The sequence below is a fragment of the Pezoporus wallicus genome, unplaced genomic scaffold (assembly GCF_028554395.1).
Source record: "Pezoporus wallicus isolate ANWC-B61680 ecotype Strahan unplaced genomic scaffold, APGP_CSIRO_Pwel_v1 contig_6094, whole genome shotgun sequence".
Taxonomy (NCBI): domain Eukaryota; kingdom Metazoa; phylum Chordata; class Aves; order Psittaciformes; family Psittacidae; genus Pezoporus; species Pezoporus wallicus.
The window spans coordinates 1354438-1375534 of record NW_026635941.1 but is presented as its reverse complement, the minus strand read 5'-3'; the positions used below and the strand labels follow the sequence as shown (position 1 = coordinate 1375534).

General features: G+C 43.7%; 1 protein-coding gene across 1 annotated transcript in view; it reads left to right on the top strand.

Moving 5' to 3' along the window:
* The first annotated feature begins 11110 nt into the window (after nucleotides 1-11110).
* Nucleotides 11111-21097, top strand: part of ADAMTS5 (ADAM metallopeptidase with thrombospondin type 1 motif 5) — a 43708-nt gene continuing 33721 nt past the window's right edge. Inside the window, exon 1 of the mRNA XM_057398718.1 lies at nucleotides 11111-12160. Coding sequence (XP_057254701.1) covers nucleotides 11228-12160 — 933 coding nt within the window. The 5' untranslated portion in view covers nucleotides 11111-11227. The remainder of the gene's footprint in view (nucleotides 12161-21097) is intronic.

The following is a 21097-nucleotide window of genomic DNA, read 5'->3' as shown; positions in this document are numbered from 1 at the left end:
CAAAAAACCTGCAGTGAGAATTTACCAAGAAGAGTTCTTCAGAAGATGCAAAGAGGAAAGGACAGAGGGGTTTATGTCTCTGTGAAGAGTTCTTCAGAAGATGCAAAGAGGAAAGGACAGAGGGGTTTATGTCTCTGTGAAGTACAGGAGGGAGATGCTATCTGAGTGCTGTAAGTAGGAAAGTGTATCAGCAGACAAAACAGAGCTGGAGTGAGGTCACATCTTTGACAGCGCCACTCAGGAAGCCTGACTTCACTCTGTGGGACCCCAACAGCAATGTTCTAGACAGCAGCCCTGGGCCTGAATGATGAATGCTCCAGCAGACAGAGGATAAGAAGGAAGAGACTATACAACACAGAACTATTATTCAGCCTTATTACATTGTAGTTGCTTAGTGTGGTTCATGTGGATTTGCCTAGGCATAGAAAATATGAAGCAAACATTGTATTGGAAACTGATAGACCTCAATATGTGATTGTAAAGATGCGTGTATTATCAACCAAGATTTCTGCTGCATACCAAAGAACACAATTCTTGGCACAACACAATTTAGTATTTTTATCAGTGACCTGGAAATAGACATAAAATCACAAAATAAGTTTGGGAGGCAGTCTAAGCTTTAAAATGGGCTGGACACTGACATGAAGAATTTAGGATCCTGAATAAATATTGAGCTGAGCAGTACATCTGGAAGCAAAGACTGTAAGCCACGACCTTGGAAGTGGAACATTTTCTCCAGAGAAACAGGGAGTTTAGAAAAGCAAAAGGAGAAGCTCCTGCTGTTTATCAAGTAATGTAAGTTCCTGGTGTGGTGGTCTGTCCAACAGAGTTATGGCAGCTCAAGTACATAGAATCATAGAATGGTTTGTGTGGGAAGGGACCTTAAAGATCATCCAATTCCAACCCCTCTGCCATGGACAGGGACACCTTCCACTAGGCCAGGTTGCACAAAGCCCCATCGAGCCTGATCTCAGACACTCACACAGGCATGAGCAGCACTGAGCAGGATTGCTTTGTCCAGCTGTTATATCCACAGTTCAGAGAGAATTCCAATAAATTGATGGAGGATAAGTCAAAGACCCTGAGAATGACTGGAATATTAAAAAATAGATCTTTGCATAGGCACAAGGTCCTTTTTGCATTTTAGCCTCCCAAAGAAAATGTTAGAGTGTCATGGCTATTACCCATAATTTTACTAATCAGGAAAAACAAGTAGCAGATTCTTCACACTAGTAAACAAAAGTTTCACATGGTTTTGCTGGCTAGGCAGTGTGGTTAAATGAATTCAGATTAGAAGCTGGACACAACTTTTTAACAGTTAAGGTTAATAAGTATTGGAACACCTTAACAAAGGCTGTCATTTCTTCTTGGAAATATTAAAAACCTTAGTGGGACAAGCTGAGTATTTTGGATGTGAACACATGGCCCTTCTCATGCCCAAACATACATGGACTCCAAATTTTATGTGCATGCTCCCACACATACACCTGGAAGCTCAGGTTTGGGAGCTTCCCAGCTGCCACAGGGGAAGAGGCTCCAGCACAAACTACCCCTTAATGTTGTCTGCCTTCCCCCTGCTTTTTCAGTGACCGAAGAAGGTTGCAAGGCTGACAATGGGCTGACTTACAGCTACCAAACACAAAAACAGTGCTAACATTCATCCTTCCTCACAACGGGAGCTGGAACCTTGTGGTAGACCAGGTGATTGCACTGGTCAGTTTTCCAGGATGAAAAGGGTGGGGTTTTGTTGGGAAGGGTCATGCGTGGGACATTGTTTTGTTGTGTTTTTCTTTTAAAACATGTCACCATGTGGTTTCCGTGTTTTGAAGTAGTGAACCCCTGCTCTGTGCAGAGGAGAATGGTTTTCCTACACAGGGGATGGGTGAGTTTTTATGAACCATGGAAAGTCATGCTGTTCATTGGCAAGGGCTTGAGTACACACATTTTTCAGTTCATATTGGAGAACATAAAACTCAGTAAACATTAGGGAGGAAAGAAGGCTGCCTGGTGTGGTTATGATCTGGACCATGACATGCACATTTCAGAATGTCCTTTTGGGAGAAAAAAACTGAAAACTTTGCAGACAAGGGAGCATAGAAGCGGAAAGGTTCTGAGAGAGAGTAGGTAATTTGGAAAACAGCCTTGAGGCTATGATGAAATCTCTTCAACTTAGACCACATAGGAGAGCAAAAGCTTGGGCTGATTTAGAGATTTCTTGCCCTGTTCTCCTGCCTTGCAAGGCAGGCTGCCTCCATAGGTGTGTATGTTTTGTATACTGCTTTGTAAATCTATTGAAGATCACAAGATGCAGGAATGCCATTTTGCAGCATGATTTATAGTGGTGGTGGTGGTGTTGTCTAGTGGACCTGCTCTGTTTTTTTCTCCTGCTGAAGATCATGATAAATGGATTTTGAAAGGACCAGTTGTTCAGATCAACTTAAGATCAAGATAGTCTCTGTTATGTCCATATGTTATGTCTTCTAGGCCCTTCGTTTATTGCTTTGCAAATTTCTTTGCAACATGGTTGCTGAGGATTTTCAAGACTCATATTTGACAATATTCTGGGTGTCCAGTAAAGAGGGAAATAATTTCCTGTGGCACACTGCAGTGTCATATAATAGAGCTCCAGGGAAATTTACCCATTCCTTTCTAACACACCTCGTCCCAGAACAATGGTGAAAATGGAGTCATGATACTTAAAGATTTCCACCACTTAACTTCCTGAAATGAAAACCATAATGAAATGCCATGCACGCTATAGTACTGTATAGTCAGGAAAACTAGACAAAGTCTTCCATTGTACCAGTCTGGTTGTTATGGGAGAGGATCTGCCTACTTTGGTGTAACAGGATGTACTGCATATTTTGTAGTTTTGCCCAGTGCTCCGATCCCTGTGGGCTAAACCTTTTCAACAACAGCAATAAAAGAAGAAAAAGACTGAGGCTCTTCTCTTATACCACTTTTATTTTAGGGGGATATTAAATACAAAGAGCTTCACTCTTGGTGGAAATTGTCCAACCGACTCCAGGATACTGTATAATCATTAGGAACTGGAAAAACTCAAACTGCCTGTCTGTAGTGGCTTGGATAAGACCTGCTGGGTGAATTGCAAAAATGAATATTGCAGCTGTGATGAGACTTATTCTTGGTTTCTCCTTCCAGGGTGAATTGTGCCCTTACTCCCAAGGCCAGCATAAGCCTATGCACCATTTGAGACCCATTTAAGCCCTTAAAATAGAACTAACATAGCATTTAAACGTTACATGGACCTCCTGTCCCTTTTGACGGAAGTATATGCATTACAAGATACATGATAATTATTACAAGGTATGCTATCCACTGTTAAAGACAGTAAATTATATTCAGAAAAATACCTCCCTATCTTATATTTGCATTCTCTTACCATTTCTTCATATAGCATCCTAGCCTGCAAAAGTGTCTAAAACATTTGCATCTGAAAAGGAATACTGTGTAGCCCTCAACTGACACTGCAGCCTCTTTGTGTCCTTCTGGTGTTTAGTAGTGGTAAGAAGTAGTGCAGCTCAATAGGAGGAGACCTGGAAAGAAGAGCAGTTGGTGTTAAGGATGTGGCATACACACAGTATACCTTTAAGTGGATTTATTTAGTCTAGTCTAGTCCTGTGCCCATGGGAACGTATCTTCTGATTAAGTTTCACCCCAAAGGAATCCTGTTTGTGTGTTCCATGACCCATACCTGGTGCAAACCAAAGCACAGCAAGCTGATAGGGATAGGAGAGTCACTCCAAAAGCACATTCATGATCCAATGCAAAATGCACACCAATGTGCCTTCTTAGACAACTTACAAGACAAAGAAGCACTTCCAAAATGATCCTACTTGTGGATTAATGTTACAGAAGTATCTGTGGGGAGAGCAAGTTGCATGGTCTCTATGTTTCATAGCAAAGATTTTTATTTCAAGTGAGGATAAGCCAGATGAAGCTTTGTGCCAGGCAGTGGTACTACCTGACAGAGTGTCCCCCTCAAGGATAGCAATCCTGTCTCTTGCACCTGCCGTGTCTAGGACTGCATGGACTGCAGTCCCCCCACTCTGGGGTCCTGCTTCAGAGGACCTGCAAAGTTCTCTCTCCCTGAGTTTCAGGGCAACCAGGATTCAGATGGAAAAATCTGACTGCACACAGCAATCAGAATTTGGTATCTGAAGTGGTGCAGTGTGTGTATTAATGCCAGGTGAGATCTGGCAAGGGACTGTTTGTTTTAAATTTCTCTTTAATCACTCATACAGTTTTAACTTTGAAGTCTAGGGAAGTACATATTCTGGTTTATGCCTCAGATGACATGGAAAAAGATATTCCACCTACAGTACTGGAATATCATTTATAGATGTGTAAATTCATAAAGCTATGCCTCTAACAGTTTGCCCACATGGAACTATCCCAATTTGCATCAACTCAGAACTTTCCTGAAAAAAAGAGACATTTCTTTTATTATAATTTCCCCTGTATTTCAGATCCAGCTATTTCAGAATATATGCAAGAACATGTATCTAGCCTGCGTACAAAAAAGAAAGAACAAGATCTGGGTAGAAGTGGGCCTGCTAAATCATTATTGAAATAGATTTTGTTTAGACATGGCTCATTAAAAATTCTAACGCACATAGCTGGTTGAAAGGGTAGATTCACGAATGGTGCTGAGAGGACGGGGAGAAGCTGAACGTACAAATCTTTGGGAAAAAAAGTTAAAGAAATAATGATAAAAAGCAGTAAGGTTTGGAGGGGTACAAGAATACTCGGATTTATTCAAGTTCTGGTTTTCTACTACAGATGTTCTCCTAACTAGAGCAAAGACGTTCAGAGACCACATCTTGGCTGTAAAATTCTAGGACTGAGACTAATTAAATGTCTGTTGCTCCTCATGCAAACTAGACTCGAGAGTATTTCAGGCTTTCAAGTCTTCTGAAAGAACAGCTGTAGAATACATCATGTGCATATCTTGCACTCTCCAAATGTATTTTTATAACAAGTGTCATTTTTTATAAGCAAAGTTTAACATCTTACCCTTCCTCTGATTATCGTGCCTCTGTTCAGAAGAAATAAAAAAAAAGGGGGTCTGATACTTGCTATACTAACATCTGATACTTCCTGCAGAGCACTGCATCCACCCAACATGTGTTTTTAAATAAAACTCATAGTAGTTTCAATGGTCACAATTATTCACTTATCTTACGGTTTCCATGAGTTCATTTCTTGCAACAGTTGTAGGAAGGTGAGGACCCCATTCTGGTCTACTGTCCAGATCAATACCTAGGAAATATAATTTTTCATTTGTGCCTCCTTTTCCTCCTGACTGGACAATGTCATAGATTCTTCTGATCAGCAAACTCACCCCTCCTCTGGATCCTGCTATGCAGGCAAAAGATATACTTTTATTATGTGATGTATTTTTCTATATGATCAATCTTTCAGAAATCTCTTCCTCCTCCACAAGTGGACACCCTAACAATTTGATTGCTAGCCAGGCCTCAGAAAGTTTTCTATTTTAATTTGATACCTACCAATTCATAATATTCTTGTCTTGTTACACTAAAACAATACAGCTATTTAAATGGTGCCCAACCCAATTTTTAACACTATACCACTTACAACTGCCTCCTCAGCTCTTACAGAAACATGAAGCTGATGTAAAATTTTCAGCCTGCTGGAACTGTTATATACTTGATACATTACTTACACATGCCACTTATAAAAACATAAACCCCAAGCCAAAGGCGTCTCCTTTGCTCGCACATGGCTGTAGTTGAAGAAGATGTCATTGACCATAAAGAAGCAAGTAAAACATTTTGCCTTAAAGCTACAGTGCTTCACGCCAAAAAGCTTTACATTTCTTACCAAATATGACTGCTTTAAGTTGTTGTAACTGAAGACATTTTTATTCTAAACCTGGCCAATTACAACAACTACAGGTGGTGGTCATATGCAATGGTGGCTTGTGATGGGCACAAAGGTACAACCTAATGCCCTTTGGGAACACATACTGAGGAACATCAGCTTGTGTCTTCATTGTGAAAATACTGTTTAGTTGTTTTCCTGAGGCAGACATTATTTGACCTTTAAATAAATAATTTAGGGCCTACAAAAACTTTGTACTGGACTGCTTAGAAATGCCAGCTGTGTGTAGAGGAAATGCCACCCATGGAAATGAGAAAACGTGTAGCCCACAGCAAACTTCCCACTACTGCCTTTGCCACATGCAATATGAGAAGGATGAAGAAGTTAGCTCAGTCTCCAGAAGCACTCAGTTCCCAGCACATCTGGTAAGACTGGCAGGAAAGATAAACCAAAAATGGTGATGTTGCCTTATTTATCAACCACAAACCCATTTCAATATCAAGAAGTCATAACAATGGCCAGGAGGCTCCATCTGAATGGGTTTCCATAGCATTCAAAGATGTAAAGATACATAGTCCAAATAAGGGACAATGTTAACTATGCTGCTGTCCTAGGGTGGGGGTTAAAGGCTGCATAATTTATTCCAAATGTCAGTATACCCAGCCCTTTCTAGAACGTTAACCAAAAATATTAATCTTTAAGAGTTCTTAGCAAAATTACTCATAATGAGTATTTTATTTAATAATGAGCCCTTTAGAAATTTCTTCAGTGGTTTTAATGCATCACCATAGGAAAGCTTTAAAGTTAATAGACTTGAACATTATAATCATAATGTTTGGACTGTTAAAACTGCTGACAAGACTAATAAACCACGGTGGATTTGAGAGGTACCACTGGTGGATTTAAGCAGAGTATCGCTGATATATTTCTGTGGGATGAAGTGTCAAAAAGCCTCCTGTTGCAGGCAAGAGTGATCTTGGTGATATGCTTATTAAAAATGTCCCATAAAGTTAACAGAGGCTTTCAGTTCTCAGGAGGAATAAAGCTGTCCCATATTAAGAACCATGTTGCTACAGGTAGGTTCTTGGATAGAAACATACCTAAAACTGGGTCCAGTTCACAGTTATAGGCCTGTGTTGATCAAAAGTCTATCAAATATTGTTTGGTTGATATTACTTTGAATATGCTGAACAGGCAATTTTCTTGGGTTTGATTGGATCTTCCTATAATTTTATCCAATTATATCCAGTAGCAAATTGCTGTATCCCCTGTGCAATTACATAGCAAGATCAAGCACTCCTAACAATAGAACAATAAAAGCTGAACAGATTTTTGTTTTATCTCCAAGGAGGAAGAGTTAAGTTAATGGTGAAAGACAGGCGGTGTTGGGTTGGGCATCTCTGCTAGGCCTTGACTATCAGGAGACTGTAGGCAGCACAGGACTAACCTGTTGACACCCTGGGTTTGTGGTTTTCTACCCCTGGCAATGTGACCGAGAACTGAAAAAGACACGATGTAAAAGGGGACCCTTCTATAAGACTGTTTGAAGGACATGTGGATAAAATTATTGGCAGCTTTGTCGGTATGTAATGTAATGTCTCTCAAGCTATTCCTTCATACAGGTTTTTACAATGTTTAGAGCAGTATTTCTTATGTGGCTTAAAGACCATAGAATCAGGAATCCCCAGCTACTGAGGCTGCCCCTTGGAGAATCCTAAAGGGTTTCATGGACAATCTCTGAATAAAAGAAGCTTGCAGCTCCGAGACACTCAAAAAAGACTGCATCTTTTTACATCAGGATTTAATATTGTCCAAACTGTACAAAATTTGTGTTGTGCCTTACAGCTAGCTGAGGATTTGTGGCTATTTCACAGTTTGGAAAGGCGAGCTTTGAGGTTTCCAGGTCAGAAGTGTTTGACAAGGATTTAGTGTCATCCACAACGTGGGACATGCTAACAGGCTTTCTTGTTTAAAGGCAAGGCTGTAACTGTAAAAAGAGGCTACAAGGGTAAAACTGGGAGGAAAAAGATGATTCGCTCAAGTGATTTATCCTCACACTTCAAGACTCTCAGACTAGGAGAGTTCCTCTTGTTGCATGAGGCATGACTGACCTGTCTTTCCATTATTGCACTGCTGAGTTATTACAGTTTTGAAATGTAAACAGGAAAGACTTTATAACCTATGGGGTAATCTGCACAGGCTAATTTGTACCTTCCTGGAAAGCCTACATCCTTGCTCAGTGAAACAGGGCATTATGGAATCTTAGACAAGTTTTCCTGTCATTTGGGAAATCAAAGACAACACAACAGACAAGCAGAGAGAGAGACCATTTAATTACCACTAACCCTTCTAAGCATTCTTGGTTTTCTTAGTCTATGTAGCTGGACAGTTGGAATTATGCTGTAGCATGGGAGAACATTACAATGGCCTCTTGTGCACCATAAGCCTTTTCATTGACAAACTAACACTTTTTTAATGAGAGTTTCTGAAGTTGTTACCCAAACTACATTCCTTATCCTGGATCTCATCTTTAGTACCTCTCCCAGAGGTATCTGGGAGTTTGGATCCAGACATATATGTGAATCCAGGCCTTGACCAGGTCCCAGTGAAGTCACTAAAAATATTGTTGGTGCTGAACGGATACCTACTAGGCTCAAATGAAAAGTAAAAGCCATCCAAGGTAAAGTGGGAGACAAAATACAGGCTTTTTCAAAAATCAAAATAGGCCACCTTTTTCTCTCTCGCTTCCACTCTTCAGTCACTTTTTTTTTAACAGTCTTAACTTTATAAGTAGTTTAAAGTAATTGAGAAAATGTTTAAATTTAAAAATGATGAATAGTCCTAGACCAATGCCCTAAAAATGTCATTTGACCTTCCTGATATATAACTCTTAATTTTGGAAGTTACTGACTCCAGTCAAGAATTTTTGGTGATGATAAAATACTGACACGTAGAAAAAGAAATACCAGGAGGCTGAGAAGTGAACTTTTGTTTGCAGGTATCGCCATTTCTGGAAAAACGGAAAAAGAAGAGCGAGCACCTGCAAAACTTTGGTGTGTTACATATTTCATAAGCATAACCTCAGGGTAATGTTAATGTAATCATTTACGTGGGTATATTATTTTTTGCAACGTTTGTGGCACTAGTTAACCTGTTCTTTACAGAAGTGTTAGACTCTTGAAGCAGCCTCCGCAAGCTACAGAGGCAGGTGCTGGCCTGCCATTCTCGGCCCACCTGAACACCACACCCAATTCTGCAAAGTGTTACAGATGTACATGCTATTCCCTCACAGACCAGAGTGCTCAGGCTGAGATGCTGTCTGCAGGCTAGGACGAGACTGGAGAGCTGTATTCCCGTTGGAGTCCCACAGCTAGAGAGCACCTGCTCCTGGCACCCACCTTGGGATGTGGAGAGGAAACATGAGCTAATAAGCACTTCCGTTTCCCATCCATGTGTGTGTGACTCTGTGGAAAACAAGGCACCTGGTGATGCTGGGTCCTCAACAGGAGGAAAGCCGGTGGACTCTGACTCCTCTGGTGTCTTGCTCCCCTCACCTTCCCTAAACCCAGGCTGACTTCCCGGCAAAGAGCGAGCCGTTTGCCAGTCTTCTCTCGCTCTGTGGGCAATGTTAAGGTGGAAAGTGCAGATGAGGAAGTAAATGCAGGCATCTGCTCTTTGTGGTGTCCCTGTCCGATCACGAAGCGGGGGAAGGAAGATGTGGGGACAGGGTGAATTGAAGTGTGTGTCAGTCAGCGGGGGGATGATCTAAGTATCTGAAGTCATTCGAAAGGTCAAAGCAAGCATTAACTCTTCCCCGCCCTCCCTCCTCTTCGGGGGCTCGGGGGAAATCACAGTCGGCCCAAACTAGATGACAGCTTGCTTCGACTTAATGATAGGCTCGAGGCAGACGAGTCGCGGCCGCCCAGACAAAAGGAGGAAATGCGGTGCTGCCACTGACCCAAAAAGGGGCACGGGCAAGGGCAGGGGCCGAGCCCAGACAGGAGGTCAGCGGCAGCCGCTCCGCTCCCCCCGGCCGCCCCACGGGACTCCGCATCACCGGCACGCTCGGAAGAGCCCTCTACCGCTTCCCTCCCGAGATCCCGCCGTAAACCTGCCTCCTTCGCCAAGCAGTGCAAAATGAACGGCAGCCTCAGGCAGGAGAGACGGGGAGCGGGCAGGACGCGAGGTAAGCGCAGCTCCGCCGTCCGCGGCCGGCGGGGACACGTCCAGCCCCGGGTGACTGTGGCTTTAAGCGATTCGAGGGAAACCTCGCGTCTTTCACACACATTTCTTTCCCCTGCCGGTCTCTCTCCCCTCCCCGGTTTCCTCCCGCTCTTCCCCTCTCCTGCCGCCCTCTCTCCCGCTCCGTCTCTCCTCCCCTCGCAGCCGCCCCCCCTTTCCCCCCCCCCCCCTTTCTCCCTCCCCTCAAGTTTCTCCCTCTGATTAAATGAGAAGGAAGTGTGGGAGTGGTGGTTTTGAAGCTCTCCCTTTAAGAGGCAGCCTGAGTGACGAATTGTTGAAATTGCCATTGCAGGATGGCATTCCGCTATAAATTCATTGTTCCACCTCCTCTCATCTTCACATTTCTCTCCCTTCTCCTCTTGTTCACATCGACAGACTGGGGATAACAACAACAACAACAACAGAAAAGATACAGGGAGGGGGTTTTTACAAAAATCCGGGACGGTTTCCGCTTCTGGGTTTTTCCTTTTTTTTTTTTTTTCTTTTCTTTTTTTAACCATCTCACCGGAGACGAACGAGGCGATTTGTACAGCCTGAATTTCTTCTCTCCCCTTCTCCTCCTCTGCAAAACAAAAGGGGGCAAAAGAAGGAAAGGGAGCCCACCGGAGCCCGAGAAAGTGCCGAGTCGCAGCAGACCTGCCCCCCGCCCCTGCTGCTGCTGCTGGCGATGATACGGTGACTACGGCAGAGAAGTGGAAGAGGAGTGGGAAATGCTCAAACTTCTCTACTTGCCGGCTCCGAGCCTCCTCTCCTCCTTTTTCTCTCTCCCTGCCTTGCCCCCCCAGCAGCAGTGATTTGGATTTTTTTTGCCTCTCTTCTTCCATGCGCTCCCGGCTCTTCCTTGCAGAGAAACACAAAGTTCACAAGCGAGCGGCTTTTGTTGACATTTTTTTCTCTCTCACTCACACTTGACTCGAGTTTGGGAGGGAGAACTTTTTTCTTTTTTTTTCTTTTTTCCTCCCCCCCCCCCTTTCCTATCCGCTTCCCTACCTCCCTTGACGACGCTCCCGCGCTCCGCGGACCGGCTCTTTTCCACCCCTCTCCCCAATTCCTGTTGTTATTATTACTACTATTAATTACCATTACCACTGCGGCCGCTCCTGACGGCCAGGCAAGCATGCTCCTGAGGCTGCTCTCCCTGCTGCTGGCCGCCGAGCTGCACCGCGCTCTGGCCCAGCCGCCGGCACCTGCCGCCGCCGTAGCGCCACCGCCCCCCGCCGCCTCCCCGCACCCGCCGCCCCGGCCCCGGCCCCGGCCCGGCCCTCCCCCCAGGCCGCCCCACGGGGCCAGCGGCGTCGTGCAGCGCCTCGACCCGACCTACGCGGGGGGCGGCAAGGCGGGATACGTCCTCTACGCGGGGGGTCAGCGCTTCCTCCTCGACCTGGAGCGCGACGGGGCGGTGGGGCCGCGGGACGGCCCGCCTCCGCGCTGCTACTACCGCGGCACGGTGGACGGCAGCCCGCGCTCCCTGGCCGTCTTCAACCTCTGCGGCGGGCTCGACGGCTTCTTCGCCGTGGGCAGCTCCCGCTACACCGTGAAGCCGGCTCGGCGCGGCCGGGAGGCGGCCGGCCCGCACATCTACGGGGAGGGCCCGGCCCGGGCCCCGCATCTCTTCCGCAGGGAGCGCTTCAGCTTCGAGACGGTGCCGGCCCGCACCAGCTGCGAGACCCAAGACCCGGCCGGGACGGCGCTGTCGGAGAACGGGCGACGGCGGCGGAGGAGGCGTCGCTCCGTCTCCCGGGCCCGGCAGGTGGAGCTGCTGCTGGTGGCCGACGCCTCCATGGTCCGCAAGTACGGGAAAGGGCTGCAGCACTACCTGCTCACCTTGGCCTCCATCGCCTCTCGGCTCTACGCTCATGCCAGCCTGGAGAACCACGTCCGCCTGGCAGTGGTGAAGGTGGTGGCCCTCGGCGAGAAGGAGAAGGGGCTGGAGGTCAACAGGAACGCTGCCACCACTCTTAAGAACTTCTGCAAGTGGCAGCACCAGCACAACCGCCTCGATGATGACCATGATGAGCACTATGATGCAGCCATCTTCTTCACCCGCGAGGTAGGCATCACCCCAACTGACAGCTACTTGGTGTCCCTTGAACCATGTGTTGTAGGGTAGCTGGGACACAGCAAGACCAGCCTGGTGGCACTCAGCCATGTTGACCAGCTCTGCTCAGTGGTTGCTTCTCTGTTTGCATCTTCAACATTTCCAGTGGGTTGTAATGTGTCTTGGGGATCGATACCCATGTGCACAGCTGCTAGGGATGGAAGAGGGGTTGAAAAGCCAGTAAACTGTGTCTGCATTTGTGTGACCTTCTCCCCAGCAAGGTCATCCCCAGTGTGGGTTTGCACCCATTCATGCCAGTGCAGCGCAGGGACTCCTGCCAGGGTGGAGAGGTGGTAATTTGCCAGAGTGGGAAATTTGGCTGAGGCCACCTAACTTATCTCTGCTTGAGAGATGATGTTGTTCCATCTTCCTCAGTGAGATGTTTCACACACAGCCCCTCTCTCTCTTGGGAAGGTGGTCTGGGCAAAAAGGGCTGATAACACTCCCTAGCCTAAATTAGTCCCTAAACAAACCTGCTAGTGAAAATGGGGGAGAACACCTTAAAAGTGCATGCAGCTTCTTTGTTGAGTGCATTGAGATGCTATTTCCAGCAAGAATAGCTCCACCGCACTGGAAGGCAGCAGCACTTGTGGTTCAAGGGTAGGACGTAAACGCAAACCACAGGTAAACAGAGCTGCAGAAGTTGAGTGAGTTGGCTGGTAGCAAGGGGATGAAGTCTTTTTCTCAAAGTGAAAAATGGGTGTCCTGATCAACTGTGGGTCGGATCTGGCTGGAATTACCCATGCAGAGTTGAACCTTGCTCAGTGCCCAGCTGTTAATTAATTGCATTGCCAGAGGTCGTTAAGGGACATTGCTCCAGTAGACTTGTGGCTGAGTTTATGCAATGAAGTTCTGTAAGAATATCCCTTCAGCGGTTTGGGTTTGGTGTTTTCTTCCTTTCCCCAAGTGTGAAAAAAATAACTGCATGACTTTCCGTTCATTTGAGTTCTCCTGCTTTTCTGCATCAGAGGAGCCTGCCAAAAAGGATGCTTTGGATGGTTTGTGGAATGAGTTGCTCCAGAAGGGAAAAAAAAAGTGCCTGGCTTGCTTTTATAGCTGTAAATAGTTGAAACATTAGGTTCTGTGTCAGTCAGGCATCACTTGTAAAGGGGGAGCCTTTTTTAGCAGTTTAAGTCCCATTGGTCCAATTTGCAAGCTTTCATTTTTTTATCATTATAATCTGAATGAAAACAGGCTACCTAGGCTGGGTCAGAATGCTCTCACTTTTTGCTGTAAACATCCTTTCTAATGGCTTATTAATTAACCCTGTGTCAGAATCCATCACTTCACCAAACTGTTTTTCTCTGACAGTATTCTCATTTATTTCTCTGGGATTTATTGCAATTCAGAAACTTTTAGGGTGGCAGACTGTGAATCTTAACATCAATTGCCAAGTTAATTTGGATTGAGATAGGATGGGAATGAAAAGAGCACTTGCTTTACAGATGCTTATGTGTAATTCTTTGTATGGATGCCCTGCTGCCAGAGTAAGGGTGTGCTGCTGATCAGTAATCCACTTGCAAAGACGGCTGAGCAAAGCATCTTCCATGCCTAGAGTTAACTCGTTTGGATGTAAGTAGTATCTAAACTAAACAAAATGTCACAGTTCTTGTGATCTCCTTCGACTCTTAAGATGCAAATATTGCTTGTACTGTTACTTAGGGATGTAAATGATTTGCAAAGAAAAAGCACAGGCTACTGTTTTCTTGGTTTACATTTTAACAGGTTTAACTATGGGATTAGCTCCTCAGTGCAGTTCAATATAACTTAATCTACTTTAACGATTTTCTGTGTGCACACACATGTTGTTTGGCATTATGTTTCAGTGCCAGACTCAATAAGAACAAGAGCATAGTTTCTTGCTACATGTGTTCACGATGTTATTTGCAAGGAGTATGCATGAGTCCACAGGATTTTATATGCTTACACTTGAAATGTCAACATGAATCTATTTGCTCCTCCTGGCATGTAAATACAAAAAGGGTTAAAGGATGAAAAAGCAGTAGAGGTGTTTCCCGGAGAAAACAACCCCACTTTGAACTAAAGAGAGATTTTTTCCAGTCTAGCTTTTCAATGAGAGTGGCAGCAATTGGCAGGAGGATCCAACTTTTACAACTATGTTTTGAATGTATGAAGTACGTTGCTTAGCTACTAGACGCCAAGCCATGGCTGCATGTTTTGATGGGCTCTGAATACCGTCATGCTAATTTTTGAGCATCCAGATGTCTTCTTCTAAATGGCTTGTTTTTTAGGCATGGGGTAAATGTGTGAGGTGCATTTTCCGTCTTTGTTTACTGACTGAGGCCACCATGAACTTCATGTCTCTGTCAACAGAATAATATTTGCAAATCATTTGTCAGCTGAACGCATGTCCTCAGCTGTATGTAACTGTTTACATGTAGTTAGAATCTAAATGCTTGTTGTCATACAAGTCTCTAATATACTAATTATCTTCATTCTGGAGTGACATTTACTTGGATGCTATTTCTGACACCAAAAGAGGCTCTGAAAAGATACCAGCTTTACTGAGTTCCTTATAAAGGAAAAATTCCATCAGAATTCAGCACCATCACTTCCTCCTCTTCTGTTGTCATTGCTTGTTTAAAGATAAAATAATAACCACTGACAGATTAAGAGTGTGCTGGCAGCTTTCCCTCATTACAAAATTAGTACTGGTAGTTCAAATTATAATCAACATCATCATTCATAGTAGGAAGTACTTCCTATACTGAAAGATTTTTAGAAGGAGATTTAGTGATTCTGCATTAAAACATCCACTCACTTTCAGTCATAATCTGTACTTAATTTGATAAGGGCTTTAAAGCAATAGTGCTGCAGAGCATAGTAAATAGTAAATAAATATGAGCATGAGTTCAGTTTTGGGTGATATACACAGCACGTTAAAGCTATTTTAAGGTTCTGTATTGCGTATCAATAGTGGCAAGGGCCATGTAGCTATCCATTAGCTGCACCAAATCCTATATTTGCTCTGTAGCTGCAAGGAAATCTACAGTAATGTGTCTGGTTGTTATTATCACCTGGGTAGGAGGTTGGGAAAGCCTTCAATGGGCACAGAAATTATCTATCACTAAGTATCACAGAAACTTATTCAGGTTCCACAGTGATTGGTTAAGTTCCCAAAATCTAATAAGAAGTGTATTTTCCCAGTGGTCTCAAAATCTCATTTTTACCCATGATGGCCAGCATCAATCTTGACAGAGGTCTGACTTGTCAGTACCAACAGGTGATGATTTTCTAATACAACCAGAGAGAGCTCTCTAAGGTGGCTTGGCCTTTGCAACCGTAGAGAATACATAGGTCGCCTGCTGTTTGACTACTTTCTGGCTGAGTCCTTGACAGCAGCTGTAAATTTTTGGGCCTCATGCATCCTCAGAGAATCTTCCATGGAATATGGTGATCATCTGATGGCCAGGTGAGTCCTTTGCACTGTGAGGCAGTGGAGAAGCATCTGTTTGGTGGGGAGGAGGAAGAGCTTGTAAAGTCTTCTTCCCCTGCTTTGTTCCCAATGGCAGTGAAGTCAACAGCAAATTTAGAATTTAGTCCTTTTCAGGCTTTTTGTTTGTGAACAGTTCTTGGAAGCTGGAAACAGGTTATCTAGAGTCTTCAGGTTTTTATGGGTGCAACAAAATACTTGGTAGATTATTTGTCACAGTAGAAAAACATGTTGGACATGACTTGCAAACTGCACTTGAACTCAGACTGTTCTTTTCCAAGGTCTAGCCTGCTCTGTAATTATCCTCTAGAATTCATCCAGTCTATTTCATTAGTGACCCTTAGTTAAATTTCAAGTGAACTATTGAATGCATTTGGACATAATCCAGTTCTCTTGCTTTCCTTTTCCCCCAATTCTGAATCATGTGAAAATTAAAACGGATATTTCTCACAGTACATACAGGCAACAAGAGCAAGAAAAAAATACTTTCTGAAGTGCTTGTTAGCATCATCCGTGATAGCGCCATCATGCCTGGCTCTAACAAAAAGTTCATGCTCAAGCCAAAGGCTTCTGTCCCGCTTTTTTCTACACAGTAATTATATGGGTCTTGTGTGTATGATTTAGTTTAACTGTCAATCTGACAATGCTGTTGAAATTTAACAGCAAGCTTTTGATTATCTCAGCTCTACAGATGATACTGTCATTGCATGGAGCACATGCTTTCCTTGGCTCTAGTTCTTCCTTTTTTTTTTTGTCTTTTTTATATTATCATCTTCCCACAATTATTATCCCATATTAGTAAAACAGGTCACTGCACGAGCCGTCAATAGAATCATATATTTCACAAATGTTTATTACTCTGAAGAAATAATAGTCTGATGTGTTTACCAGTTTAATAGCATTTTCACCAATTTTGTTGCAAATCTAATATTTAGATAATGTCCCTTGGGAAAATAAAGTAGGACCTAATTTGTGCAGAAGTAACATGGTTCACATTAACCTACAGCGATGCTCTGGATTTTTCCCACAGAGGAGCAATGGGTTGGGCATGTTAAGTTGCACATTTTAAGTTGTTCACCAGCTACCAGTTTCACTACTGAAACTTTGTTTGCCCTTCTCCTCCTGATAGAGTCCAAATGCTTTACGTGCATTTTGTCTATAGTTTTAAATAATCTGTGGTTTGCATTGTGCTGCTGTGTTTTCTTTCTATGCTTGGGGGGGGGGGGGGGAGGGGGGGAGCTTCATAAATCTCTCTTCGAAGCATAAAAACTTAATCCAGTAATCCAGTTTAGGCTCTATTTCTAGTACTTTGTTGCACTGTTCTTGGATGAGGAGTGCCTGGGGTCCCCTGTACCATATAAGGGAAGAATAAGAACATCCAGTTTGGTAAGGAGATAGTTTCTGAAACCAGCAAGTGTAGCATAGCATGCATATGCTAAACTGAGCCCAACAAGGCATCACGCATACATTGTGTTTCCTTGAATGTCACCTTCCTTAGAATTCAGAAAGCGTGCTCTGTACATTTGATATTAAAATGCCCCAAACTGAGGTCTGTATTTATCATATTAACCTGAAAGGAAGGACCTGAAAGGAAGGTTGTTGCCTGTCTGAAAGAGAGCTCTTGAAACACACTGTGGTGTGGGAGGAAACATTGCTTATTCTGCACGGTGCTTGGTGGTGCATTTCCACAAATCAAGCACACCCCATGCGGATTGTTCCTTACATTTGTACACAAAAGTTCCAAGGTAGTGCACTCCCAGTTACAATGATTGGTCAGTAATATGCAACCATTGGCTCTTACATTCTCTCATCTCTGTTGAAAGACACAGTATAGATTTATTTCACTACAAATGTTCTGTGAGTAAGGGTCTCTGTGGGCAAGGGTCTCTTACCTTAGGGGGATGTGATTTTTAGTATTATAATGAAGGCAGTTCCCTTCTGCACACCTTAAAAGTTAGTTTCATTGCCAGCTTCTCACTAATGAGTTATATGTCCTTCATCTGAGGATGTTCTCCTCCTCCTCTGGGGCCCCTTGGCCTTCATTCAGCCAGACATTATCTACCGAAAACAAGACAGTTCTTCTAAACCTTCACAGATACCCACATAGTTTCTTCTGGGGTAAGTTTCAATCTTCCTGCTGCAAACCTAGCATCAAGTTGGCCTCAATCAATTTTTAAGTTAAACTACGAGGAAAATAGGTGATTTTTGTTTTAGTAGATACGAAAGGTATCACCATTCTCATTTTCCTCCAAAGGTAACCAGGCTTCAGTCATCGTCTCAAAATACGGCCACAGGAGAAGGACAAAGCATTGTCCCAGTGAATCTGGCAGGAGTCCTTCCTTTCTTCACAGTGGTGGCCAGGCCGTCTTGTGCCCTTACGTGGACATCCCCATAAGCAAGACACACCAGTGTCTCAGGAGGATAGCTTTTCACCAGGGATGAAAGTGAAGCCATCCACCTCATGGCTTCCTCCAGGGCAGCATTCCACAATTTTGGCTTATAAAGCTTCTCTGTTAAGTGTCATAATATTGCCTGAGGGGTAAAATAGACCATGCCCTAACTACTTTTTTCAACAGTTAGCTCTTATTTCCAGTGTACCTTTTGCTGTCTGTCAACTTCAGTGTCATGCTCCTTTTGCCTTCCAGGCACCGTGCACTCCTTGGGTGATGCCCACAATCCTTTCTGTTTGGGTGAACTTTACTTTCCTCCACATGTGCCATTCAGCATTGCTATGACATTAGTAAACTTTCACCCACTTTGCAAAAGGGCATGCAGGAGGGGGAATGCGTGGGTCTTGAATACTGCCTGATCCCACCCTGCCTTTACAGGGCTGTGGTGAGAGCACTGCTGCAGGAAGTCGGAAAGTCGTATTTAATTCCTTCCTCTGCTTGAGGGATTTTAGGTCTGTATTGCCCACCTCCCAGGAGAGGTCTTTAACCGATAGGTTGTAAGCTGTTCCAGGTGTTAAGAAAACTTTCCACCCCTCTGACCAAAGCTATGTCACTGTTTAGCAAGTAATTCAAGATTCATATGGTGAGAAGGAGAGAAATCGTGACCTGAAGCCACTGACTGGAGTGCACCACTAAAAGCAAGGCGGTCTGGGTTCCCAGGCTGTTTCTGTAATTTACTGCAGGACTGTTCAGTGTAAAAATACAGAAGCAGGCTGAGGAATAGGGACCAAAAATCAGGTCGCTTCACAAAGTAAGCACTAACTGCAGCTTGGGCTAGGGAAACTTTTGGCACACGGAGCCACAACTCCCTGCATGCATTGACATGTGCAGACCTTCACTGTAGGCCTCAGTCTGGTGTATACCATAGGGCAGTCTCCTAAGAAGAAGGCTCCTAAGTACACTTATCTTGGAAAGGAATTTGAAGCTGTATCACCTTCGTATTGGGCAAAGGCTTTAACTGGTGAGCCATTGTAAAGAAACCAGACAGCAAGCAAAGAAACACACAGAGATATGAAAGCTGTTTGCTATGCTTTAAAAGAAAGTGATGTGCAGCTGTGTGGCCTAATCCTGTTGGCTTCTCATACATCTTATCGAAGAACATCTGTAGTCTTAGCTTCCCCAGGGGCAAAGATGGAGAAACATTAATCATCTCAACGCCAATCAAGCTTTAGTAAAAGCTAGGTGCTAAACTACTCAGGATGTAAAACTGTGACACTTTGGGGCCCATAAGGTCACAAAATGAACACCCTGTGAAAGGCAGGTAACTCAAACACCAGAGGGCATGTGAGTCAATTTTGTTCTTACATTCCACCAAACTGTCCATGTTGGTGCTTAAATCCTATTTTGGATCAAGTCCATGGGCTCTGGCCTGGTATCAGGTTTCAGTAACCAGTTTATTCTTGGTTTTAAGCCTACTGCACAAATCAAAGGGTTTCAGGTAAAATAAATAAGCTGCTCCAGCAGGGTGCCGTGACAGTTATCTTCATTCAGAACAATGCCACGTATACATGGCAAACAGCCAGTGGCTCTTGATGTACTTATGAATGCCAAGAAAACCTGGCCTTTAATAAGCCATCTAATTAACTATTAGTCTTATGATGTACAGCTCAGTTTTCCTAAGTCATTTCTTTGCCAAAGCTTAAGTCTTAACTTCTATTGCTGCCTGGGTAGCAAATGCATTCTTCTATTTTGAAACTACTCTAATGCAGATCTGTAATGCAGATCAAGGGCCAGACTCTGCATTTCTTCTTTAGAAGTATCAAGAAACACTTATTCTTCGAAACTTCTTCCACTATGTGGAGGCAATTACATGAGTATACAGATCTGAGTAAGTGATTAACTTTTTTAATAGAAGCCACACACCACAGTGAAATAATCATTGGAAACTGGTTTTAAGTATCATGTGAGTCCCTGTTTTCTTAGTGCTTTAGCTGGAATATGACAAGTTGAGGAGACCTACACAGATTTTGTTAGATTGCATCATTACATCAAAGCCTGTTGTAACAACAACCACCAAAAAAGAAGATTTTCAAGGGAAATAAAATATTTTACTTCATTGAAGTCTGAGACTGCTTTCTAAGGCTGCACAGGGAAACTAAAAGTATAACAATTGATGCTGGTAACAAAAAGTGCATGGCAAGCATAGCTACACGAGGCTTAAGTCAAAAGAAATTTTGCCGTAAAGTTTCAATCTGTGGAAGTGTAAGCAGGCATGATTTTTAATAACATCACTCAAAATCATGCTGTTGGCAAGGACCATGTAGCTAGGGAATGGTGACTTGAACCAATATCAAACTTTTTGGAATATTTGCCTCAGAGACACAACTGAATAGGCTTCAATTACATATATAGTATATGCTATGTGATGCTATGAATAGAAATACATAGTTCAAAAAGTGCAGCAGCAAGAGATATGAAAAATGAGACTATGAGTTACAAACATAATGGAGTCTTCAGTAGTCTGCTTAAGTGTCAATTGACAATATCAACATTAGCTTAAAAAAAATCATCTTCATGCAATCACTGAGGACTAAAGCCTTCAAGGAAAACTGGAAGACTCAGGACATGCTTCCTATTCAAAGCATAGCCAATGCATGCCCTTCTCTAAGGGCAACCCATAGACATCCCTATCCAATAACAGCTTCATACAAAGAAGTTAACAACAGGAAATATTTCCTGTCCTTGTTTCCAAGATCCTTTATAGGCCTCATCTACCACTTCCCAGCTGGAATTCAGTAGATGGCTGTAGGGCTCCCCACGCAGCCTTGCTCAGACTGCTGGGGAGGCAGAGCGGATGTGATCAGGGAGCTGGCTAAAGGAAATGTGGCTTTACTATATCACTGTCCACTGCTTTCTGACCACAAAGTGGTCTCTCTTCTCTTCTCCTTTGCGGGGATCGTTGGTCCCACACCATCTGAGGACAGCTGTATTGCAGCTGCCTCTGAGGTGTTGGAGGAGCTAGGTAATTTTAAACAAGCAATTCTC